This window comes from Fundulus heteroclitus, unplaced genomic scaffold (assembly GCF_011125445.2).
Source record: "Fundulus heteroclitus isolate FHET01 unplaced genomic scaffold, MU-UCD_Fhet_4.1 scaffold_44, whole genome shotgun sequence".
Lineage (NCBI taxonomy): Eukaryota > Metazoa > Chordata > Actinopteri > Cyprinodontiformes > Fundulidae > Fundulus > Fundulus heteroclitus.
This window is the reverse complement of record NW_023396857.1, coordinates 1,562,679-1,588,268: the sequence shown is the minus strand read 5'-3', so window position 1 is coordinate 1,588,268 and position 25,590 is coordinate 1,562,679. Positions and strand designations below refer to the sequence as shown.

General features: G+C 46.9%; 1 protein-coding gene across 3 annotated transcripts; it reads left to right on the top strand.

The window, feature by feature from the left end:
* Nucleotides 1–368: 368 nt before the first annotated feature.
* On the top strand, nucleotides 369–25,202 carry ece2b (endothelin converting enzyme 2b). Of its 3 annotated transcripts, XM_036131477.1 has the most exons (20): nucleotides 369–401; nucleotides 9,574–9,660; nucleotides 13,308–13,443; nucleotides 13,883–14,098; nucleotides 14,175–14,299; nucleotides 14,711–14,857; nucleotides 14,991–15,056; nucleotides 15,137–15,325; nucleotides 17,153–17,295; nucleotides 17,382–17,496; nucleotides 17,574–17,579; nucleotides 19,063–19,173; nucleotides 19,256–19,354; nucleotides 19,457–19,534; nucleotides 19,645–19,748; nucleotides 20,685–20,795; nucleotides 20,932–20,999; nucleotides 22,740–22,930; nucleotides 23,025–23,120; nucleotides 24,955–25,131. In XM_036131477.1, exons 1-20 carry the CDS (start codon nucleotides 369–371, stop codon nucleotides 25,129–25,131), a joined length of 2,298 nt encoding a protein of 765 aa, XP_035987370.1. The 3 variants fall into 3 exon arrangements, with proteins under 3 accessions (XP_035987370.1, XP_035987371.1, XP_035987372.1); XM_036131478.1 differs by lacking the exon at nucleotides 17,574–17,579; XM_036131479.1 differs by lacking the exons at nucleotides 369–401; nucleotides 9,574–9,660 and adding an exon at nucleotides 12,433–12,505 and having other exon boundaries at nucleotides 24,955–25,202.
* Nucleotides 25,203–25,590: the final 388 nt, after the last annotated feature.

The window sequence follows — 25,590 nt, the reverse complement described above, 5'->3', positions numbered from 1 at the left end:
ATAGATAGATAGATAGATAGATAGATAGATAGATAGATAGATAGATAGATAGATAGATAGATAGATGTGGGAGCTGGAGGAGGTGACGTAGGGCTCGTGATGACGTCAGTCTCCGTGTGTCTCGGGGTGTGTTTGTTTGTGAGAGGAAGCGGCTGGTTGGATGTTGGGCGGGGTCTGAGGAGTCACGGAGAGGCAGAGGGAGAGGAGAGACCAGAAGCACGTCCCGATCCCGAACCCGATCCTCTTTCTGGTCCCGGTCCAGTCGCAGCGCGGACCGCCGCAGCAGGACACACCGAGCCACAGGACAGGCGCAGCGCCGGGAGGATGGGCCGCCCGTAGCGCGCTGCTTTCGGGCTCGGAGCTCCAGGATGAGCGTAGCGCTGCAGGACCTCCGGAACACCGTGAGAACGCGCACACGCACAGAAACACGCGCACACGCACAGAACCAGGAGCACATAAACAGGAGCACGCGCACATAAACAGGAGCACGCGCACGGAGCCGGCCGCGTGACGGTCACTGCCCACGCGCCGATGATGCTGACCAGCTGTCACTCTCTGTGATTGATTCGCGCGCAGCTTCCGGCCTGTGGTTACCTTTCTGCTGACGTCACTGATCGGATGGATGACGTGTGCTCAGAGGTCAGAGTTTGACCTGTGAGCTGCGGCCACGGACCGTCAGATGATGCTGAGGCGGTCCGCCGGTTCTGTTTGGTTCTGTTTGGTTCTGTTTGGAGCAGGAAGGTCCAGATTCGGTCTGAGGGAACCGGACTCCTCCGGTGAGTCTCCGGTCCGCTCGGTCCGAACCGGGAGGAGATTCCCCTGAGGAAGTCCACCTCCTCCTGCAGCGTTATGGACAGATGCATGCTGGGAACGCTGGCTCTGAACCAAACAGGTCAGACTGGTTTATGTTGGACCTGCAGAACTTCAGAACCAGTGAGCTCCTCACACAGAACCGTGTGGCGCTCCTTCACATGTTCATGAGAATCAACCTGAACATTAATAGGTTTTATTTCTAGGTCAGCCCTTCATCCTCCTCCTCCTCCTCTTCCTCAGCGGGACCAGCAGGTCCATTTAGGGCTGGATGATCAGAACAAAGAACTTCACGGTTCAGAAGGGATAGAGCACTAACAAAAAAAAAAAAAACACTTCAGTAATTATTCTAAAGAATTGTGTTCTTTAAACTGTAAAAGCTGTTAGTGATCTAGAAAGATAATCTATGATTACATAAAGAGTCGACTCTGTTTATAAAGCCGCGGTTTATATAACAGATATTACTGTAGAACCAGGAAAGTTTATTTCTGAAGAACTGTTCAGTAACAACAACATTCAAAGAGCCGACGATGAACAGATCATTAGTGACGACACCTCGCTGCTGCCGCTTTGTTTGTGTCTGCGCAGCATCAGCAGACGGCTCCGGGCCTCGGTTCTGGTCCGGGCCTCGGTTCTGGTCCGGGCCTCAGTTCTGGTCCGGGCCTCGGTTCTGGTCCGGGCCTCAGTTCTGGTCTTGGCCTTGGTTCTGGTCCGGGCCTCGGTTCTGGTCTGGGCCTCGGTTCTGGTCTGCTCCTCCTCGTGTGGCAGAACCCTCTGTGCCGTTCCGTGAACCGTGTCCCTGGTTCTGGTCAGAGGAACCGGAGGGTGAAGCTCAGGAACTGAAACTGTGATCTCAGTTCCACTCACTGTTGGTTTCTGAGGCCGACTCAAGGTAAAGGCATCGGCTGCAGCCCCCCCCCCCCCCCCCCCCTCCACACATACCAGGGACTGATGAAATACCCAATAAACTCACAGCAAGGTGAAGGTGAAAAATTCTGCATTTTAATGTTATTAAAATGTTCTGAAGCATGAACAGAACCTGTGTTTTAAAAAGACAGACATCAGTTGACCTGTTGCTCCTGGCAGCTGGTGTGCTGCACCATGAAAAGCTGCCTGTACGGCAAGCCGGTTTATCATATAGTATGCAGACCTTCCATAATTCAGGTTTTTCCAGTCAGACGTGACATCAGGGTGGAGTCAGGATGCTGAGCAACACCAGCAGAGATGGGAGCGCAGGCTGGTTACCCTCACAGCATCTCTGAGCAAAGTTCTGTTTCAGTTCTGGTTTTCAGAACCCTCAAAGATCCGTTATTGACAGTTATGCACGACTATGGCCCCTGGATAAGATTGAAAAGGATGTGAGTTAACAGGGAAGCGTGACTAGCTGGGAGCGGATAAAACTTGTTTGCATCAGTAAACAACAATAAGCTGCACACAGGTGGAAGGTAGAAAGGGCCCCATGCTGGTGTTTGGCCCCATTGGGACCGTGCTGGCAGAGATCCTCAGCTGCCGGCCCTGATGGGAGGCAGTTTGTAGGTCCTGAGCAGATCTGAGGATGAACACGTGTCTGCAGGCGGTCTACAGCTCCCGTCAGATCCTAATTGTGTCGGTTCCTTTCAGGAACTGAGAACCAAAGTTCTGTATCTGTGAGTCGCAGAACGCCTGAGGAGACGAGCTCAGGGGCCTAAAACCCTCGGCGTTAAATTGGTCCTGGTATGAAGGAATCAGCTGATGAAGATGTACTGACGATGAAGATTTATCCTTCAGGTTTTATTCCTCCGGCAGTTTTTTCTGCCACTAAACTTTCCCAGCAAGTGAAAATGGGATTTATTGTTCGTGTTTGATCATCCGAGTTTAAAGGGGACATGTCATGTGAAACCCAAGTTATTAGCCCTTAAATGTGTGCTTGAAGTCTTTAGGACAGCAGAAAGACTGAGTATAGTCCCTCCAGGAGCTGCCATTATATCTTTATATTCAGTTTGGACCAGTTTTCTCTGTTATGTAATTATTGTTTAAACAATTATGTCACAGTTGTTGCCGCAGAGCTACTAAACAAGATCAGAGACTTCCAGCTTACTAGTTTCACAAATCTGCCATTTTTATTTCTTGGAGTGATTTTGTAGTCCAAGATGAACTAACTGGTTGTTCATCACACCCTCCCCCCAGCGGACTACAAAAATGGCCGAACGGGGTGGAGTGGAACGCTGCCTCAAGATTTAAAGAGACGGCACCAAAACGAGTCGCTCTCAGAGGAGCTGCGGGGGGGAATTAAGCAGGAATTCAGTTCCACTTTCCAGACACCACAGCTGAATGATTTAATGTGAAAACTGAAAAGCACGACGCGTTCCTTTAGACGTTCCATCACAGGAACAGGCCGGTCTTCATCACATCCTCCTCAAACGCTGGCAGCTGTGCGTGCGTGCAGAGTTTACCGTTTCCTGTCTGCAGCGCTCTGACTTCCTGTCTTAAGACGCCCAGTTTCCATCCCAGCAACAACAACCCCCCCCCCCCCCATCACCGCTGCCAACATCTGATCTTCATCGCCTTCATCTTTACAGGCTGAGGTTCTGCCGTCTCCTCGTTGACCGGAACGTCTCAGAGTTCAGATCGTTTATGATGCGGGCTCAGTGTGAGCGGATAGCCGGTACCGTGGATGAACATCTGGACTGGGTCGGTGCTCAGAGCAGCAGAACCAGCGATGAAACGGGTTTCACTCAGGTTCTGCTTCCTAAGGTCTGCCTGAAGCTCCCAGGAGCCTCCAGACCAGAGAACCAGATCCTCCTGGAGATGTTTGCAGCATCTTCCAAATGTTTTCACACTCCTTAAACCGTTTTAGATTCTGTTGCTTGACAGCCACAAACTTTTGGACTTTATTTAAAGACAAAATGGTGTAAAAGTGGGAAGTGGAAGGAAAAGGATTGTGTAGAACCTCCTCCAGCTGCAGGTCTCCAGGGGTTTGGCTCCACCAGCTTTGAACGTTTTTGTCCCTTCTATGAAGGAATGCATGACTAATAGTGAGTAAACTTTATTTATGTGGCAGCTTTCACATGTTAAAAACCACAAAGTGCGTCACAATAAAAAAAAAACGACAATAAAACACCACAAAATAAAAAGATAAAACAGCATAAATGTAGCATCAGAGCATAAAACTAGTTATAAACAAGTCGGTCTTCAGCTGAAGATCAAACAGAGTCATGACAGCTTAAAGATAAAGCGTCCCCCCCCCCCCCCCCCCCACAGTCTGGGGGGCCACAGCTCTAACAGACTGGTCCCCTCTGGTCCTGAAATTAGTTCCTGGAACCATTAGCAGCCTTTGGTACCAGGTTCTCAGGCTACCAGAAGGAGAACATGGTTGGTCACTCAGGGCTGTAAGAGTGAAGACCAAAATTGTAACAGTTCTCCTGAGAACTCTTCCACCTGAGCTGTGGGTCTCTGCAGCTCCTCCAGAGCCACCATGGTCCTCCTGCTTCTCTGATTAATGCTCTCCTGGTCCAGCCTGTCAGTCCAGGTGGACGTCCATGTCCTGGTAGGTCTGCAGGTGGTCCATCCTCTCTCCAGGTCCACATGATGATCAGAACTCTGGGAGGTTCTGTAGAACCTGATCCTGCTGGAAACTGGACCAGAACCTCCTCCCTGACGTCTGCTGGGTTCTTTGGTCTCCAGGATGCTGGATGTTCTCTAAAGTTCTCTGAAGAACCTCTGAGGCCAGAACCAGAGCGGCTGCAGATTAAATCACAGTTAGCTGATGAAGACAGTCAGTTGAAGAAAAGCATGCCACACTTTTCAGATTCTTCACTATAAAAACACGCGTTGTTTACCTTCCCTATTGCAGCTACGCGCCACTTTGTGCTGATCTGCTGCATAAAGTCCCAATAAAAACTATTTAGATTATTTAGACAATTGATTTTTAACTTGAAGGTGTTTAAAAACTTTAGCAACGCTTCTCCAAACTTCACCAATTTTAAACATTTAATGTGCGTCTGCAGAAAGAGGCTCACCGTTGATCATCGTCTGCTTTCTGATCTCTGACGTTCAGCGAAGGCATCAGGATAGAAGCTGGGTTCTGGGCAGACGGGGCGTGAATACTTTCTGTCTCTGCCTCTTCCAGTCGTGTTCTGAACCTCGCTGCGGTGCTTCGTGGTCCTCAGGACGAGCTTAGCACCGTCTTAATGCCCCCGTCAGGTCAGCAGGCTAATGTGTTCCTCTCGGTGGGAGCTGCTCCCTGGAGTTCCTGCTAATTAAAGCCTTTGTTCCCAGCAGGAAATGAAACTTCCTGAAATGATGCTTGGTGACACGTTAAGAGGCAGAAGAGACTCCGGCTCGGTCGGATTCCTCTCCAGCGCGGGCAGCCGTCAGTGAAACCTCCTGGAAAACCTGTTGATTCTGGTTAGACTGCTTCTCCACAGAAAACGAGCCTCAGGGGAGATTCTCTGAATCAACGCCGAGTTTCTGCCTGAAGCTTCCAGGAAATGAAGCAAACGTTTAATGAGCTGCTCGGTACTGGGACCGGTTTAATCAGGGACTCAGGAACAGGAGGGACGCATTAACCGATGATTGTCACTAATAAACTGAGCCACGAAGTGAAAACTCGTCTCCATCAACTTTTTTAAGACGAGCAACATTATTTCACACCGTCACCCAGTCGCAGCACCATGGGACCCATTCCTGACCCGTTTCTGCTGCAGACGAACACAAGTGTGACTGAAGCGGTTCTCTGATGGCAGCTTCCTCACCGACAGACGACTGCCGGTCAGATCCAGAGACCGCACCTTTAAAGCGTCTGGACTAGGCTGCTGCTGATGGAGCGCCCTCTGGATGACCAGAACCAGACAGTTAGCTGGGAGGGCATTCCTGAGGTCAGACACTGATGTTGGACAACAATCCAGAGTCCTTATTGTCATTAGGTAACCGTGAATTCACACATGACACACAGACGATGTTTAAGTCGAAGGCACCGACAGCGAAAACGTCCTCAGCGTCTCACAAGACTTCAGTGTTCAAGCCAGAAAAGACAGAACAGCGTTAATTATCTTACGGCTGCGTGAACGTGTCAGACCGAAGTTAAAAAGCGTTTAATTAGACATCAGAATGTGGGAGACGCCGTAAATCGCTCCTTGTCGGATCAGAACCGGTGGAACCAGCAGCGTGTTTCTAAACATGCAACAGAACGTGAGCCGGGCTGCTGGTTTACTGCTTACCAGCAGGGGGCGCCAGCTTTGGGAAACAATGTCCTCTCTCAGCATTTTAGATCCCATGAAGCTCGCTATGCAACAGTTGACTGTGGAATATGTTTTAATTACTGCTGAATTCAGTGATTTGTGTATGAGAGACAATAGTTTTGGCAACATGTGTCTCTGGACCATCGCTGGGGGTGGAATATAGACGGGGGGGGGGGGGGGGGGGTTGTTACCAATCCAAGCAGACGATGAACTCAGAGGAAACACTGAAAATCCACCTGGAAATGATCAGCATGCTGATTCTGTCATGACCGTCTGAACCTGCTCAGGTTGGTTTCCCTCTTCAAACAAACTAAGGTGAGGAGAGCAGAGAGCTTTAGATCAGCTCACGTAGCATCAGGTCTGAGGAGGTAGAAGGTCAGGTTCCTTCTTCTGGTGATGGACCTCCATGGAGCTGCTGTGACTTGTTTCCTGTCGTTGACGTGTTGATCCCGCCTCATCTCTGAGGGAATCTTGTGTTGTTGAGTGAAACCTGTCCTGTCTGCAGCAGACCTGGTCCTCGAGTCGTCAGGAGCCAGCTTCAGTTTCTGCAGCTTCAGTTTCTACAGCTTTAGTTTCTGCAGCTTCAGTTTCTACAGCTTCAGTTTCTGCAGCTTCAGTTTCTACAGCTTCAGTTTCTGCAGCTTCAGTTTCTACAGCTTCAGTTTTGGCAGTTTTAGTTTCTACAGCTTTAGTTTCTGCAGCTTCAGTTTCTGCAGCTTCAGTTTCTGCAGCTTCAGTTTTTACAGCTTCAATTTCTACAGCTTTAGTTTCTACAGCTTTAGTTTCTACAGCTTCAGTTTCTACAGCTTTAGTTTCTGCAGTTTTAGTTTCTGCAGTTTTAGTTTCTGCAGCTTCAGTTTTTACAGCTTCAATTTCTACAGCTTTAGTTTTTACAGCTTTAGTTTCTACAGCTTCAGTTTTTACAGCTTCAGTTTTTACAGCTTCAGTTTCTACAGCTTTAGTTTCTACAGCTTCAGTTTTTACAGCTTCAATTTCTACAGCTTCAATTTCTACAGCTTCAGTTTCTGCAGCTTTTGTTCCTGCAGTTTTAGTTTGTACAGTTTTAGTTTCAGCAGCTTCAGTTTTTACAGCTTCAGTTTCTGCAGCTTCAGTTTCTACACTTTTAGTTTTTACAGCTTCAGTTTCTGCAGCATTAGTTTCTGCAGCTTCATTTTCTGCAGCTTCAGTTTCTACAGCTTCAGTTTCTGCAGCTTTAGTTCCTGCAGTTTTAGTTTGTACAGTTTTAGTTTCTGCAGCTTCAGTTTTTACAGCTTCAGTTTCTGCAGCATTAGTTTTTACAGCTTCAGTTTCTGCAGCTTTTGTTCCTGCAGTTTTAGTTTCTGCAGCTTTAGTTTTTACAGCTTCAGTTTCAGCAGCTTCAGTTTTTACAGCTTCAGTTTGTGTGGCTTCAGTTTGTGCAAATGTTTCGGATCAGAATGTGCTGGATCCTCCACGTCTCTCTGTTGGTGCCTCAGATCAGCAGGATTTTGGGATTTTCCTGCTCAGACTGTTGGATGTTTCGTCTGCTGAGATATGAAGCCGTTCTTTTAGTGCTGGAGTCTCATTCTGGGTGTTTCTGTCTTAGATCTGAGTACGGAGGCTGGCAGAGGACAAAAGAGCAGACAGACAGATGTTATATAAGCTGCAGTGAACTCCATTAGAGCTGAATGGAGATGATTCACACGCATTATCTAATTACACACACACACACACACACAATGACATCAGGCTCCACAGGGAGGGAGAGACAACACACACTCTTGTCTCCTGGCAACCTGATCGCTGACCCCCCCCCCCCCCCCCACACTCTGCGTGCGTCATCAATTAAAGAGAACAGAGAGGGAGGGAGACAGGTTTCAGTGCGGGTCCTGAGGAAGGAAACAGTTGGAAACCTTTTGTTTCCTGCAGGACACCGACGCTCTGCGGGCCGACGGGAAGCTGTGGCGCTCTGAGACGGGCCGGCTGCAGCAGCACGCTCTGCAGGCCGCCGCCGAGGCCGAGGCCGAGGTCTTCACAGCTTCAGGGGGTCAGCAGAGTCTGCGGTCCATCAGGTTGGACCGGGCTTTAGTGAGAAATGGGTGAATGTTAATATATATATATTAAAGCAAAAATAATACAAAAATAACATTCCTGTTATCTAGGAATCACACCCGGGGTGTCAGGTTCCTTCTTCTGGTGATGGACCTCCATGGAGCTGCTTTGACTTGAAGGAACCTGACCCCCCGGGGGACACTGCCATGTCCCGGGGTAGTTTGTGGGAGTCTGGGGTATCTGGGTGTCTTTTAAAGGCCCTTCAATCATTGTTTGCCCAAAGCTAGAGCAGCGCCTGCTTTCTCTGACACAGTCAGGCCTGTTCCCAGTACGCGTCAGACTCACCAGGACGGCCGCTGGTCTGATTCTGTGTTTGGCGTCATGGACAGGATGTCAAGGAGTCGCCGTGGAGAAGAGGCTGTCTGGTTTGAGAACCTCAGGATCCCATCTTTGCTTTTTGCAGAGGATGTGGTTCTGTTGGCTTCCTCGGGTCATGAACTCCAACATGAACTGCTGCGGCAAAAATACTGATATCCTGAGAGAGACAATGACCTCAGAGTTGATGGTAGAGCTGAGTCGTAGCGGGAAGAGGTGATAATACGGCAGAAAACCATAAAAATAAACTGGATGGATGGATGGATGGATGGATGGATGGATGGATGGATGAACTAATGATGTTGCAACAGAATTCTGTGGGATTTCCCCTGGAACCTCGTTGTTATTTGTGCTTCAGTGTTTTCATTGGTTTGATTGAGCTGAACCGGCTGTCTATGTGCCTAAGATCAACCGTGGAGCTCAGATTTGAACCCACAACCCCGGGTTATCCTGGGATTCTGTCACGCATGAAATGGCCAAAGGTTTTCCAGTTTAGAGTTCTGTTGTCCTCTGAACAGAACGCCTCATTAGGTACAAAGTCCTGAATGTTGGATAGAAAAACTTCAGACCTGATTTGTGTTCAGACGAGTGATCAGATAAAAAGTCAACTTAAATCACCTCAGTAACATTTTCTCATAGTTTTGAAATTAAATTCAGGTATTTTTCACACGTTCAACGATATCAAAGTCCAGTAATTTCACTGGAGAATCTTGTGAAGCTCTGATTTTAATTAAAAGAGATTATTTTCCTGGCCGGCCTCAGCAGTGGGAGTCATGGACGCCCTGCAGTGGAGCATGATGGGATGCTAGCTCCTCCTGGAACAGCCGATAAGCCGTTTTAGGGTAAAACATTTTATCTGCTGTGAATCCTGGTGGATCCGCCCTGCAGCAGAGACAACAAACCTGTTTCACGCTGAGAGCGGGTATCAGATGAAACCTCGCCGTCCCACAGGAGCGCTCCACATCTCAGCCTGATCCAAACAGACAGCAGATCGATGCAGACAGCCGGTCGTGCAACACGCGACTCCTTCATGTCAGAAGCATCGTTTTGATTTTCTCGTTAAAGCCCTCAGAGAGTTTCTGTCGCCCGCTCATCGTGTGCTGATGCACTGATCCGGGATCTGCTTGCCTCTCCGCAGATGTCCAGCTACAAGCGAGCTACGCTGGAGGAGGAGGAGGGCTCGGACACGCCGGCTGAGGCGGCCTCGTCTCCTGACAGAATGGAGGTCAGTAAACGCACCGCACACACAGACACCCGCCAAACTTCAGGGGATGTTGAACGTGTTCCCGGGTGAAGTCCTGACCTGAGACGGATCAGCGCTGAGGGGCCTCAGAGAGAAAGCACAGCGGGGGGCCTCGGTGTGGGGCCAGGGCCCCCGACACAGAGGAGCAGCAGGAGGTCTGGAGCTCTGCCACAGCGTTCCTGAAAACAAAAGATTTCTGTGCAGGAGAGCAGGGAGGCGTGCAGCTTCAAAATAACAGGAAAAAAAAACGTGAAATCTTACCTTTTTGGTGATTTGAAACCATCCCAGCACAAAAACAGGCGTTTAAATTGAAACATGGGGGCTCTTGCAACATTAATACGCATGAGATGATCAGTTTTCCTGTAAAAATCAACAGTTGGCTAAGAGCTGGTGTCATTTGAGTTCATCTTTAACAAAAACATCCCGAGTTTTTAAGCAGTTCATTGTTCTGGATTATCATCATAACAAAGGTAAAATAATCTGGTGTGTTTTGCTAATTTATCCGATATCATCTACAAAAAGTTTTAAACCTTTAAAATGAAAAAAAAAATTGGAATATCTGACAGAAAAATGTACAGGAACTCTTAATTTAGTCTGATCTTAACCTCCTGATCCATCCTTCATTTCTTCCTTTGAGACGGTAACCTTAGACAGCCTTGATCAAAAGCTCTCCACACTCCATCAATTTATTTTAAAGGTTATATTTGGACTTATTTTCAATCACTCTTACCCCTGTTCCTGTTCCTGGCTGTAACTTCATGATGAAACTGGACGAGGGGAGGATCAGATGAAATGTTAGGCCTGCAAAACTCTCTCCAGCAGATAAACAATGTCATATTTTAAAGTCTGCAAAGAACCAAAATAACTTTGATAAAAGATTAAAATGAAACAACATTGATTAAACAATGGGGAAAAAAAGATTAAACAGGTCTTCTTCAAACCAAGTTTATAATGTTGAACCAGATGCCAGGATCATCACAACTATAGTGAAGCTGACAGGGCGACTTATTAGCTTTACTTTAAACGAAAACTGCAACTAAAACATTTAGATATAAACAAAAGATAAAAGGATTACATTTAAAAACTCAGTCAAAAAGATTAAAGAAGTGCTGAAAGGGGCAGGCCAACAGAGCGAGTTTAATAGCTTTGTGCTAAACTATGCTAAATAAGATAAGCTAACATAACTGAAGCAAAGATAAGTCAAATAAGGTAAGAGGTGACCAGCTGAATTAAGCTAAACTAATCTAGAAAAAGATTAAATAAGTGTAAACTAAAGGTAAGCCACTGTAAACTAAACAGGGCATGTTAAAAACATTAAACTAAGATAAAGCTACATAAGCTAAACACAGCTAAGTTCAGCTAAACCAAGCTAAAAAACAAAGCTAACCTAACATGACACAGACTAACTTGAGGAAAGAAAAGATTGACTCAATTAGTTAAGATAAATTAAGCTAAAATACTGCAAGTTCAAATAAATGAAACTAAGAGACTAATATACGATAATCACAAGTTAAGCAAAACCAAGCTACACCATGCTAAAATCAGCTAAGCTAACCTAAACAAAGATAAAAAGAATGCAAAAAGTTAAAAACTGTAGTTAAAATTGTTACAAAGAGCTAAAAGGAGAAAATAAAACCAATCACTTTAAACCACTAGGCTTGTAAAATAACGAAAAACTAAGTTAAACTAAATCTTTATAGGTCGATCATCCTAATTAACAGATATATTTAAGCATTTATTTATTTATTTTTTACAAAAAATAGAGCTTTGATTGTGTCACTCTGTTTTTTACAGCTAAGTTTAATTTAGTCACACCAACCCACATTTGTTAGATTTCCTAAAATAAAATATGACAAATTCAAATAATTTTAAGATAAATTAAATATGGAATAAGCAGATCTCTAAGGCAAACTAAGCTAAAAAATAAATAAATAAATAAATAAAAATAAACCAATGTTCCATTTAAATTAACATAAATAAATCGAACTAATGGAGTAAACACAATCTAAAATAAGACAGGGTAAGCTAAACTGGGTAAACTGAATGAATGTAAGCTAAGATACAACAACGTATTAGCAAATAAGATAATCTCCTTCAAAGTATGAAGATAACTGTTTTTGCTTAGATCAGTCAGATAAAACTGTTTAGGAGTATTTCCTGTGGAAAAATTGCTGCCTGTCAAACAAACGGTTTGCTGTGTACCAGGTTGTCTTTGTTGAGATAAAAACCTTTTTTCTGCCCGTCAAGATAACGTCTTCTTCTACTTCTTGGATAAGTTTTCAACATGGCTCATCCTTTGGGTTTAGGAGCCATTTTTCTACGAGTTATTCATGAGTCAAAATTAAAAACTTTTGCATAAAAACGGCCAAATGCCAAGAAGAGCTTTAGACCTTCAGAAAGCTGAAGAAATTTAAAGGAAAATCTGGCTGCTTAGAAGTAAAAAAAATACGGGCTTGGTGGGAGTTTGGACTGAACTGAAAGCAAAGCAGACTCTGACTACATGCTGCACTCGTGAGAGGAAATGAGTCTGTGGAGGATAATTAGCCTCATTAGAGCAGGGAATGTTTTCTGTACGCGTGTCCCAGAGGAGCCTAAACCAGTTTAATTTCATCTTCTGGTGAAGTCAGGAAGCGTCCGTCTGTCATCCTCTCATCTCTGGCTCCAGATCAGTTAAAAATGGAGGAGGGGGAAACCAAATGAGCTCCACCTGCAGCACAGGTAGCGCGTCATAATTGGTGGGCGTGTCCTATTTATACCTGTTTGACTCCACACGCTCGCCCACATCTGCAACTTTCCCAGCAGGTCTGGGCTGGAAGCAGGACTGTAGGTAAGCTGCTCAGAACCATTTACAGTCATGTGTTGGTGAGAGACTCCGGGTCCAGAACTCACAGAACTCACAGAACCAGCAGCACACACGAAGCAGAGGACATGTTGAGTTAAGCAGATAGGTGAGGGAGCAGAGAATCCACCAAGAGAAAGACAAACGGAGGCTGGAGGCACCGGCCCGCCTGCTGCTGACAGCACAGTCCAACATAAACCCTGATGGAGAGCAGAGGGGGGGGGGGGGACCAGAGCAGAACATGGAGGTGTGCCGGGTCCATGTTGGGCTAAATCAAAGCTAAACGAATAAAGAAAGCTGGAATGACAGGATCACGTATACAGAGAGGAGCTGATGAGATGCAGGTGGAAACACTGCGGAGCTTCACACAGACGCAGATCCAAACAAAGCCAGGCGCTCTGCAGGATTCCTGAGATGAACTGCTGCTGCATCACATGACCACCAGGACAGAAGAGCAGGAATGAAACGGGTTCCAGCAGAGGAACCCTGCTCTCCCATCCTGCCTGGAAAACGTGTGGAGCTCCAAGTCTTCAAACGACACCACAGGATAAAGGTCTACATTCATGCAGAGATGTTAGTGTCTTCCTGTTGGAACGGGTGGATTTCGTGTGGGTGGAGTCTTTCTCCTAACGTTGGATAAATGTCTTCTAGAGGCTTTGAGGGTCTGGACCGCAGACGTTTGCAGAGTTTAGATTTTTCTGGCGGTATTTCTGTTATTCTGACCAGATGGACTCCAGATGTTTGGGTGGAGGTGTGAGCTGCAGGTAAAGGCGTTCTCTTCTCCCCCCAGGTGGGCTTCAGGAAGGGTGGAGTGGACATCCTGGGTAGGAGGACTCAGCTGGAGGTGCTGCTGTCCGTCATGCTGCTGGCTGCCCTGCTGGCTCTGCTCGCCTGCCTGGTGGTTCTGGGACTGGGATTCAGCTCAGGTAACTGGGTCCATCTCCTACGGAACGCTCCTTCCACTCTCCGTTTGTCTCTGCTGGGATGTCCGTTCTCTTCCTCCCAACCACTCGTCCTTTTTTCCACCTCCTCCCTTTCCTTCCCACCTCCTCCTTTCCTTATCCTCTCCTCCTAGAGCTTCCTTGTTTTCCGGTCTCCACCTATCCTCTCTCACTGATCTCCCTGCTTTTTCCCACCAGTGATTCTTTTCCCCTCCTCCTCCTTGTCCTCCTCTTGGTTTTGGTTCTTTACTCCTTTTTGCACCTGGTTACTTTTCTTTGCTGCCTGTTTTCTCTACATCTTCATCTCCTCTTCCTCCTTTTTTAGCGTTTAGCCTCTTGTTTCCTCTGCTGCTGTCTGTATCTCCATCCTCCCTGATGCCGTTGGCTCTCAGCTCTGAGGTTGTCCCTCCGTCTCGTCCTGCAGACAGCGGGCGTGGCCTCTGCCTGTCGGAGGGCTGCGTCACCGTGGCCAGTCAGATTGTGGAGGCCATGGACCGCAGCGCCGACCCCTGCCAGGACTTCTACCAGTTCGCCTGCGGCGGATGGATGCGGAAGAACCCGCTGCCAGACGGACGTTCTCGCTGGTCCACCTTCAACAGCATCTGGGAGCAGAACCAGGCGCTCCTCAAGCACCTGCTGGGTACGCACCTCCTCCACCTGAACGACTCGCCGGCCTCCAGCGGGTCAGTGACCGGTTCTGCTTCCCCCCCCCACAGAGAACGGGACGTTTAACGGCACCAGCGAAGCCGAGAGGAAGACCCAGTCCTACTACCTGTCCTGCCTCAACACGCAGAGGATCGAGGAGCTCGGATCCCAGCCTCTCATAGACCTGATAACCAAGGTAACCGCTCACACATGTTGGTGCTGATCTGCTGGTCCGGTCTGGTCCTTCCTCCTGGTGCAGCTCTGCTAACCTCAGTCCTGCCGCCATCTTGGTTCTGGAGAGAAGAGGCTTTCTCCTTCAGCCCTTCCAAGCAGCCTGACTGGTTCATCCTGGAGGCTGGAAGCTGCTGAGATGTTCTCCTCTCTGCAGGATGATGGATCTCAGATGGTCTGGACCTTAGAACCCTTCCAAGGTTGATGTCTGTCCACATTGGCATTGCGTTAAGACGCCTCCAGAACCCAGAAGTGATTTAATTTCTGCGTCTGACCGGCGGCTCGTGGCTCCGTCTGAAGTCCTGAGGAGGCACCTGGTTTTAGGAAGGATGGATAAATGAATCTGTTTCTCTGACTCGCTCTGATCTGTCTGCAGATCGGTGGCTGGAACATGACGGGTCCGTGGGACAAGGACAACTTCATGGAGGTTCTGAAGATGGTCTCAGGTCCGTACAGAGCCCAGCCGTTCTTCAGTGTGGGCGTCAGCACCGATCCCAAAAGCTCCAACAGCAACGTCATCCAGGTAATCCAGAAACCTTCACGTCTGATCCGTTAGACAGAACCAGAACGGTCCAGCTGCCGCTCTCAGAGCTTCAGGTGTCTCAGACAGTCTCCTGGGCTTCAGACGGTACCAGCTAACCTGTCCTCTCCTTCAGGTGGACCAATCAGGGCTCTTCCTGCCGTCCAGGGACTATTACCTGAACAAGACGGCCAATGAAAAGGTGAGGAACCTTCTGGACGAGTCCTGAAGCTGCTCCAGACTCGGTGGAGGCAGTAAGGCGCTCTGACCTCTGGTCTGCAGGTGCTGGCGGCGTACCTGGACTACATGGTGGAGCTGGGGATGCTGCTGGGGGGGGAGAAGACCGCCACCCAGCTCCAAATGCAGCAGATTCTGGACTTTGAGACGGCGCTGGCCAACATCACCGTCCCACAGGACCAGCGGCGAGACGAGGAGAAGATCTACCACAAGGTCACCATCGCAGAGCTGCAGGTGGGAGCAGGACGTATGGCAAGATGTTCTGGATTTAATGCTGACACGTAAGCTGCAGTGTTGGACCTGATGGAACCAGAAGGTTCTGCAGAATCTGATGTTTTAAACAAATAAAGGGGATTATTTAAAGCCCAGCGACCCCAGATCAGTGTGAGGGTTTGTTTCTGAGGATTTATTCAGTGAAGGAAAAGCTGGAGATGACACCAAACAAAGACAGAGGGACATCTCCATGAAATAAACCATTAAAAAGCTGATTTATTTATTTCAGCTCAGGAAGTGAAGCTTAAATGACAAACCTTCATCAGAGTGACGTAATAAATATTTATTCCTACTAATTAAGGAAGGAGGAAGCTGCAGAATTTCCTGTTAGACGACTGCATTGACTCATTGAAATGAAAATGCAGACTTTACTTTCATCTGAAGAGAGGACTTTGGCCCGGTTCTATTTCTCCTGAGCCCAGATGAAATGCCTCTGATGTTGTCTTTGGCTCAGGAGTGGCCTGAGCCAAGGAATGTGACACTTGGAGTCCATATCATGGATATATCTGACCTTTAAATGATCTCAGGGCTTTTTCTTTTCCTTCCACACGTTTTCCTTCCACTCAACTTTCCACTTCTTCTGTGAGAGCAAAGAACCTTTAGCGTCTGACTGTCAGTGACATTCAAGGCAGCAGTTTTCCCTCGTAACAGAAAATAATTTTAATTGATTCCATTTAATTACATTTTTCCACCCGGTAGCTGTGATTAACTGACACGTTTTGTCTAAAATGTTTCTACATGAACACGAAGCTCTGCTCCATCTGAGGAAGACAAACCTTCCTGGTTTTCTCGGTCCTGCCGGCCCGACCCGGTTCTGCCGGCCCGACCCGGTTCTGCCGGTCTGACCCGGTTCTGCGGTAGAACCGAACCCGACAGCTTCAGTCTGAACCTGAAACGTTTCGGAGGACAGAAGCCGAGCTGCTGCTTTGTCCTCCATCCTCACACCTCCGTCTCTTCGTCCTTCAGGGCTGCGGATGCTTCGGGGGTCGCCATGGCAACTGTTGCCATGAGCCGTTGCTACGTGCCTGTATCTCTGATGGAGGGGGGGGTGTTAGATAACAGGTTGTTACATAAACTCAAGGCTACAGACACTTTTTTTTTTTGGACATTGTTGCTGTTGTTCCATCCTGTCTGAGGAAGCTTCACCTGTGGAGAAGCTCGCCGTTACTGGCTCAGGTGAAACTACCTGGACGACATGAGAGACGCGCAGTTTGATCGTGTTTGACACGTTGTCCGTTTCCTGCGTCAGAACAACCAGGAATATCGTGATCAGGCGTCAGCGACCATCCGGAGGCCTCTGGCTGCCCTCCGCTGCTCAGGGAGGGCAGGGAAACATCTGCAGTCAATTACCTGGAGCTTGTTTATCAGAAATGAGCCGTAATGTGAGCCACGGCGCCCCCTGCTGGCAGGAAGCAGCAAGACGCCGTCTAGGTTTTGTTTTTTCTGAGAGTCTAAAACAAAACTGAAGCTGAAAGGTGAAGCCCAGATTCTGCTTCAGGCGGTTTTTAAACGTCTCCACTTTCTGGGCCCTGACTTCCCACAGCAGGGATTGTTTTCACTCCAGTGTCTGCCTGAGGGGGGCGCCGTCTGCTCCCACACTCACACCACTGCTGGCCAGTCTAAAGTCGGCCTCAGCTGGGAGTCACATGTTCAGGAGGAGAGAACAGGATGCAGACAGATGTCCTGAACTGTTTTCTGGCTCCCATTAAACCCTGGAACCATGAACGGCAGCCGAGGCTCATGGGAAATGCAGTATTTAGCAACATCTCTTCCTGTTTGCTGTTCCAGCTGCTGGCTCCAGCCGTGGACTGGCTGGACTTCCTGACGTTCTCTCTGGCTCCTCTGGACCTGAACGACACAGAACCCGTGGTTCTGTACGCCAGAGAGTACCTGCAGCAGGTGTCCGAGCTCATCAACAAGACCGACCGCAGGTAACGTCAGTCTGTCCAGCTCAGGATCTCCTGGTGGGCCGTGGAACCGGGACGTTCTCCATGCTGTCTGTCGTTTCTGCCTCCAGCCTGCTGAACAACTACATGATGTGGACGCTGGTTCAGAAGGGCGTGGCCACCCTGGATCAGCGCTTTGAGAACGCTCAGGACAAACTGCTGGAGAGTCTCTACGGCACCAAGAAGGTACGTCTGCTGCCGCCCGCTCTGCCGGCACCCGTACCTGAGCCCAGCTCACCTGCTGATGGTCGTGTCTTTTCCAGATGGAGGTAGGAGTTCTCCCGCGGTTTGTACCTCTGGGCTTTGAACCGGTGTAGCTGAACCGGTCCAAAGTGGGTCCACTGGGCTTCTTGTGTGTGTTGATGGTTCTGACCGGTCCCGTTCTGCTATGTTTCTGCTGATATTACTTGATTCTCACTGGTTCTGCGCCACCATTTCCACCAAGCGGTGCTTTTGACCCTTTCACTTTCCCCCTCAGCTGATCTCACATCTGCATCTGCAGCTGGATAACAGGAGTTAAACACAACTTTCAGAGCAGAGCTCACTAACGCCACCTGGTGATGGTCAAAGGTTGACAGTCAAACAACTCAATTGGAACTGGGGTTCATGGATCCGGTGGGAAATTATCTGTAGACCTCCTTAAACTCTGACGGGTGATGTCACAGTTTAAACTGTTTTAAAGATAATAAAGATAATTTTTACCCATTGACCACTGAACATTAGTCCAAACTGCTGCTTCCTCTTTTGTCCTGATTGGTTTTGATGGTATTATTATACATTTATGCTTGAAGTCGTTTTATGTCAAGTAATGAGGATCATCTTCCTCTGGCTGATTGATACCACAGTGGAAGGCTACTGGCCTTACCTTCTCATCACTAAAACCTTTAGTTTTAATCGTTGATTGGGAGGTTCAGACACTAATGACCCACCTTTCCATGATCCCAATTCCTGTTCTGAAGACGCCTTTTGGATAGAAATGTCTTCAAGAACCAAACCAAGACGAGCTGCCCTCTGCTAAAAGCCTATTGGTTGTTATCACCTGTACCACTGATATGATTCACCAAGTTCTGAGTGGTATGAACAATGGGACACCACACTTATCCTGGTTTTGAGGGTCTATTCTGTCTCCTTCTGTCCATGAGTGGGTACAATCCTCTTTAATGGACTCAAGGTTTTGTGTTTGGTTTTCACATTTTCGGTTTAACATGAAGAATTTTCCCATCAAAACTGGCTTTGGACACTTTATTCCTTTCTGTTGTCACTACATACCAATGGTTCTTTAAACCTCACCTCTGGTTTCAGGGAACCTCCTTCAGCTGCCCCTGCTTTTCTGTCTTACTGCCAGCTGGTTTCAACTGGTTTCAGCCGGTTGTGGCTGGTTTCAGCCGGTTGTGGCTGGTTTCAGCCGGTTGTGGCTGGTTTCAGCCGGCTGTGGCTGGTTTCAGCCGGCTGTGGCTGGTTTCAGCCGGCTGTGGCTGGTTTCAGCCGGCTGTGGCTGGTTTCAGCCGGTTGGAGCCGGTTTCAGCCGGTTGGAGCCAGTACAGTTGGCTGTTGCTGGTTTCAGCCGGTTGTAGCCGGTTTCAGCCGGTTGTAGCCGGTTTCAGCCGGCTGTAGCCGGTTTCAGCCGGCTGTAGCCGGTTTCAGCCGGCTGTAGCCGGTTTCAGCCGGCTGTAGCTGGTTTCAGCCGGCTGTAGCCGGTTTCAGCCGGTTGCTGCTGGTTTCAGCACGTTGTGAATGGTTGTCTTTTTGCAGTCCTGTACCCCACGTTGGCAGACATGCATCGGGAACACTGACGACACTCTGGGCTTCGCTCTCGGTGCGCTCTTCGTCAAGGCGACATTTGACAAACACAGCAAAGAGATTGTAAGTGTCTCCTTTTATCTCTAACCTCGGTCTCAGCTGGTCTGGCCTGATTAACTTTGGCTCACCTTTCTCGTTCCATCAGGCGGCTGAAATGATAAACGAGATCCGCTCTGCGTTTAAACATGCTCTGGACCGACTCAGCTGGATGGACGACGAGACGAGACAGGCTGCTAAGGAGAAGGTACCAGGGCTGAGTCATGTGGATATCGGCGACATTCAGAAATGTCTGACATGGTGTTGTCATGATGTCCTGAAGGTGCTTAGAGTGTTTTCCTCTCCACAGGCGGATGCTATCTACGACATGATTGGTTTCCCAGAATTCATCCTGGACCCCAAAGAGCTGGATGATGTTTACGATGGGGTGAGTGACAGCGGTCAGGACAGAAGATGATTGGTTCAGACTTGAAAGTGGTCCTCTTCTGCCCCCTGCTGCCTGAACAGTGTCATTGCACTGTCTTTGCTCTATTTCAGTATGAGGTGTCAGACGACAGCTTCTTCCAGAACATGTTGAACTTCTACAACTTCTCATCCCGAGTGATGGCCGACCAGCTGAGGAAGACTCCCAACAAAGACCAGTAACTCAGAAACACTTTCTACTCTCCTTTTCACCCAGTTTGTTAAAAATATGCAGCTTCATTTATGAATGATTGATGCAACTTGACCGGGCTTAAGAACACACTCGGTGTGGGCCTACAGTAGGCTGTGTTGTATGATTTTACCCACACATGAAAAGATTTGGAAGTTTTTGACTCTAAAGATCTTTTTAGGACTTCTTAGGTATTTAGGACTTTTCTTTTAGGTTTTGCAGCTTTTTTTTTTTTTTTTTTTTTTTTTTTTTTTTTTTTTACATTTTGCTGTTGAAGTTTGAAGTGCACAACTAAATTTGGAACAAAGCGCATTATGTGAGCTGATAATTGAGCATGTTATTTTGAGATTAGCAAAACTTGCAGCCACAACCAAATTTCTGTCCATTGCTTCTGTAATTTTTCACCTGGAAAGGACAGTTTACTGATTTGGGTCAAATCTGGACTGACCAACCAGTCAGGCATGGAAGGTGAAACCATTGAGGAAAAACCTGCACAAAATTTGCTGAGTTTCTATTTCATCTCATTGGGCCTCATAACCCTGCCCTTGGGCTTAGGTTAGCGCCTGTTTTAGACGATGATGTGGAGCCGGTCTTCTTGCACAGAACTTGCTACCTTGGCTCTGCTGGTTGTGCATCTACAAAACAAAGCTTTTTTTTTTTTTTTTTTGTTGAATATCTGTAGAAGGAAAAAATGTTTTCAGCTGGAAGATTTTCAGATCTGCAAAGCTGTGAAAATCCATAACGTTTCTGAAACCAGTCTCTTCCTGTTTCAGCAACTTAAACACGACACACTGTTGCTCTTAGAGCCATGAAAAGTGTTCGGTTGCCCTGATAACTCTGTGTGTGTGGATGCCGACCCAACAGGCTGAAGCTCTGCAGAGACGTGATATTAACTCCTGGATGCTTCCCTCCTCTCCTCCTGCAGGTGGAGCATGACTCCTCCTACAGTTAATGCCTACTACATGCCCACGAAGAACGGCATCGTCTTCCCCGCTGGGATCCTGCAAGCTCCTTTCTACGCCCACGACCACCCCAAGTCCGTTTACCTCCACATCTACCTGCCTGTTTCCACCAAAACATTGACCCGAGAGTAGATCAGGACTTTAGTCCAACATTTGTTCTGGTTGTCATAAAAACATTGTAAACGGAGTAAAATGTTGTTGTTTTTTCAGAGCGTTGAACTTTGGCGGCATTGGGGTGGTGATGGGTCACGAGCTCACGCACGCCTTTGATGATCAGGGTAAGGACGCCTACATGTTCTGATACATACACAGAGAAAGCCCTGCATGTTTTAGAAATGTTCCTTAGAGCTTTATTTTAACCTTTATAGCTCTAAAAATATAAAAAGTCAACTAAAAAAAAATGAGATCAGGCAGAAAATGCAGCCATGGTAAGGTCCTATGGTCAAAACACAAAGACCCGTCTGACAGCGCCATCTGGTGGCCGATGTGAAGCAACAGGAAGACAAATGTTCCCAACTTGTTTTAAAATAATGTAATGCCACAGTTAGAACATCTTATTACTGTATGTTCAGATATTTTAAAGAAGTTCTGCAACAATCTAAGGCTGCTTTTCCAGTATCAAGCAAATAAGCAGGTTTGGTCTTCACTTTAGGATGTAGAGAGAGACGTTTTCACTGATATTATCCATTTGTTACTCTGAAGACCTCAAACACCTGGATTAATCATTTAAGACTAATGCTTTGGTCCTGAAGCAGTTTCCCTGAAGGTGTTCAGAGGAGCTCCAGTTTGACACCAACTGTGTGAGAACATCATTGAGCTGAATAATATTGCTAATGGATTGGCAGGAATCTGCATATTTCTTACTCTGCAGAGTAAAACCTCCTGGAAACATTCTTTGTATGAGGAGGAATTTACTCCTTGCTGATGTGGTTGGAGGTTACAGCTCACTTACACTTCCTTGATGGAGACTTCAAGATTAACAGGTTGCCTTCATGGTTTCCAGGGAAGCTCAAGTGTTTCTCACCAAGACCATGGAAGACTACCTTCCAGAAACTTGGCTGAGGAAGAAGAGAGCTCGGCTGCTGCACTTCTCCGTCCTGATCTTTCCACAGAGGACCTGGTTTTATGGAGTCAAATTTGTTCCAATAATGGTGCAAGCAAGAATTAAAAAAAAATATTAAAAAAAAAAAAAACTTCTTAATAAAAAATAATAGGTTTCGAGAGTAACTTTGCTGTTTTTTTTATTTTGTTATCAAAAGAGAATTAAAAAAGTCAGATTTTTTTTATTTTCATATTAAATTTGATGAATTTTAGTTTCTCAAAAAATTTTTTTACAGATTATATATCTTCAAAATTCTCTTTCAGATTGAGTTTTACAAATTGCAATATTTTTTTTTTCTGGGGGCGGGCTTTCCTCTGCAGTGAGGAGCGAAGACGCATTCCTATTGGTCTGCAGGGACGTTAGCAACATTTTCATTGGTCAAGAGAACATGATCTGTAAAATGCAATTTAAAAAGAACGCAATTCTTAAAACTCAATCTGCAAAAGAGAAATTTGAAAAAATAAAACTTGAAAAATTAAAATCTGAAGGGAAATAAACATTAAATTTAGTTTTTTTTTGTTTTTTTGGTTTTTTTAAATAAAAAAAAAATAAAATCTGAGAAAACACCAAAGTTGAACTCAAAGGCTTTTTGTGATATAGAAGTTTTGCAAAGTTTAACTTCTGGATTGCATTTCCATTTGCAAATGTTCTTTGTAACAGTAATGGAACAAAATTCACTCCATACAGAAGGGAAAGCCAAAGATGTGTAGAAGAATTGGGGGGGGGGGGGATAACACCGGGTACATACTTGGTGCTGAGGTTTGGAGCCTGTTTCAGTCTGAAATGCAGGAATGGATAAATATTAAAGAAAATGAACCTGATCCAGGGCAAACGAACTAAATCACCACCTTGTTCCTGGGCTGTTAGAGTTCTGCTGAAAGATCCGCCCGTTTGAGACCGTCCTCTTGTCCATCAGGTCGTGAGTACGATAAGGAGGGGAACCTGAGGCCGTGGTGGCAGAACTCGTCAGTGGAGGCGTTCCGTCACAGAACAGAGTGCATGGTGGACCAGTACAACCACTACATCGTAAACGGAGAACCAATCAACGGAAAACAGACGCTTGGAGAAAACATTGCTGACAACGGCGGCCTGAAAGCAGCTTATCATGTCAGTAGGCGGCGCCGTTCTGCAGCACCAGCACCTGAAAAACAGACAGCTCAGCAGTTTATGTCACGTTGCTGGTGTTTGTTTGTTTCTTAAGGCATATCGGTCGTGGATCCAGAAAAACGGAGAAGAAAAGAGACTCCCTGCAGTTAACCTCACAAACGATCAGCTCTTCTTTCTAGGATTTGCTCAGGTGAGTTCCTTCCAAAAACCAAAGAAACGTAGTTTCTCAGGAGTCGATGCACAGAAACAGAATGACGGAGAAGAATCGGGTTAGTTCAGCGGTCCTCAGTTTGACTGAAGCTGGTTTCTGCAAACCAGAATCAGCATTTTTGACACAAACGAGGACTTTGACTTCTGGTCCACTTTCCTCTCAATGTAGACATCTTAGATATAGATATATGAAAATGGGGTGAAAGAGTTTTTATATTTTACAAAAGAGGAACCTTGCATTGGTGCAGATAAGCCTGGTATCAGTCTGGGTCCTCAGGCTCTTCAGGGTCCATCAGAAACAGCCTGGGGGGGGGGGGGGGGTGTGGGTCTGCAGAGATGCTAGCTGCCACCTTGACCTGTTCAGGGTCTGAATGGAGGGAAGTCCTGATGTTCCTCTCTGCAGACCTGGTTGTTGGTTGCAGTTTGGACCGGTTCTGTTCTGTGGACGAGCCGGACCACTCAGTGATGGAGGAACTCAGACTGAATGATGGAGGTAGAGAAGATGACCAGCTACTCAGGGGCGGTCCTAGCCTGTTTGGCGTCCTGGGAAAACAACCCCACCAGGACAACTGTGATGTAAAGTCCTATCGTCATTAAATAAGTGACTACTAAATATACACTATTGCTTTTCAAACAAGATTATATATATATATATATATATATATATATATATATATATATATATATATATATATATATATATATATATATATATATATATATATATATATATATATATATTTTAATATAATCTCGTGTTTTAAAATATTATTGACATCACACAAGATCAGTCTTGTGTGAGAAACAAGCGACTTGCTCCATGAAAACAAGCCAACAAGCAGCAGATACAAGTAAACCAGTCAAGCTTTCCTCCTCAACATTTGTCCAGATCAAATATGGCCGCGGTGCACTGGTCCCCCCCCCCCCCCCCCCCCCCCAACGCTAATGTTTACTCCTTGATTCATGTTGGTCAAGATGAATTACCGTTTAAATCTGATATATATGTTGCACCTGAATATAAATCACAGGATCGACTTATATTGAAAAAAGTGACTTCTAGTCCCAGAAACGCGGTAGGTGCCGTCATTTGTGCACAGAGATGAGAACTCACCCCTGGGGGGCGCCGGTGTTGAAGGTTATGAGGTGGAGAAGATGCTCCCAGCCTCACCTGAAGCTGCTGATCCTCTGATGGGTGGAGGCCGGTACTGTGAGCTGGGTGAGCCTCTGGAGGAGGATGTCAGGGTTGATGGTGCTGAAGTCCACAAACAGGATCCTGGTGCATGTCTCTGGGTGGTGAAGGTGGTGCAGGAGGAAGCGTAGACCCAGACTGACTGCGTCCTCTGGTAGGGAAGGAAGGGGGCACCAACATTTCTAGAAAACGGGAGTCTGAGAAAGTCGGACAGGAAACAAATACCTGATGCAATCATCTGTGGCTGCACTGCAAAAAGGGAACTCAAAGTAGGTAAAATCCTCTTGAAATTAACATTTTTCATTGATTTGAGCTGGTAAATCAGATTATCTGCCAATGGAATAAGATTTTTGCACTTAAAATAAGAACAATTTATCTTCATCACCTTATTCCAAGTGCAGGATGTCTAATTATCTTATTTTAGGGGTAGAAATTCTCATTTCATTGGCTAATAGTCTTATTTAGCTGCTAAAATCAAGGAAATGTATATTAATTTTAAGAACATTTTACTTACATTTAGTTCCCTTTTTGCAGTGTGGATGCTCCTGGTTTAGACGGTCCCAGAGGACCAGATGCTGTCCTGATACATTAACTGCCTCTGACATCACTGTCCGTCCCTTTGCAGGTGTGGTGCTCGGTTCGAACACCAGAGAGCGCTCACGAGGGCCTGGTGACCGACCCTCACAGCCCCCCCAAATACAGAGTGATCGGCACCCTGGCGAACTCTCCGGACTTCAGCCGCCATTTCAACTGTCCGGAGGGGACGCCCATGAACACCGGGAAGCGCTGTGAGGTCTGGTAGAGGACTGGAGCGAAGAGGACCGGTGGGGGGGGGCTTAATCAGGTCCATCCGCGGCGTGGACGTTGTTTTAGTGTGTTTAGACGTTGTTACATGCTCTGCACGAGCCATGTTGCGTTCACGGCCCATGTGTAATCTTTAGTTTATCAGATACCGGCTGACGATCAGACGAACTTCCTGTCTGGAAACGGAGCGCCGTCAGCGGACCTCAGAGACGCGATGGACCGAGGATGATGATGAGGGTGATGAAGCCATGTGGGACAGTGTTGCTGATGTTTGCTTTATCACTGTGTGTGTGTGTGTGTGTGTGTGAGAGAGAGAGAGAGAGAGAGCGATCTGTGTATCTTTGTCTGTGACATCACTGTGATGACCTCATACCAGACTGGCCCATTAACTCACTCTGTGTAAGGAAGCTGTCGTCTTGATTGGCGGGATGAATAAATTTGTAAGAAGTCAGAGGAT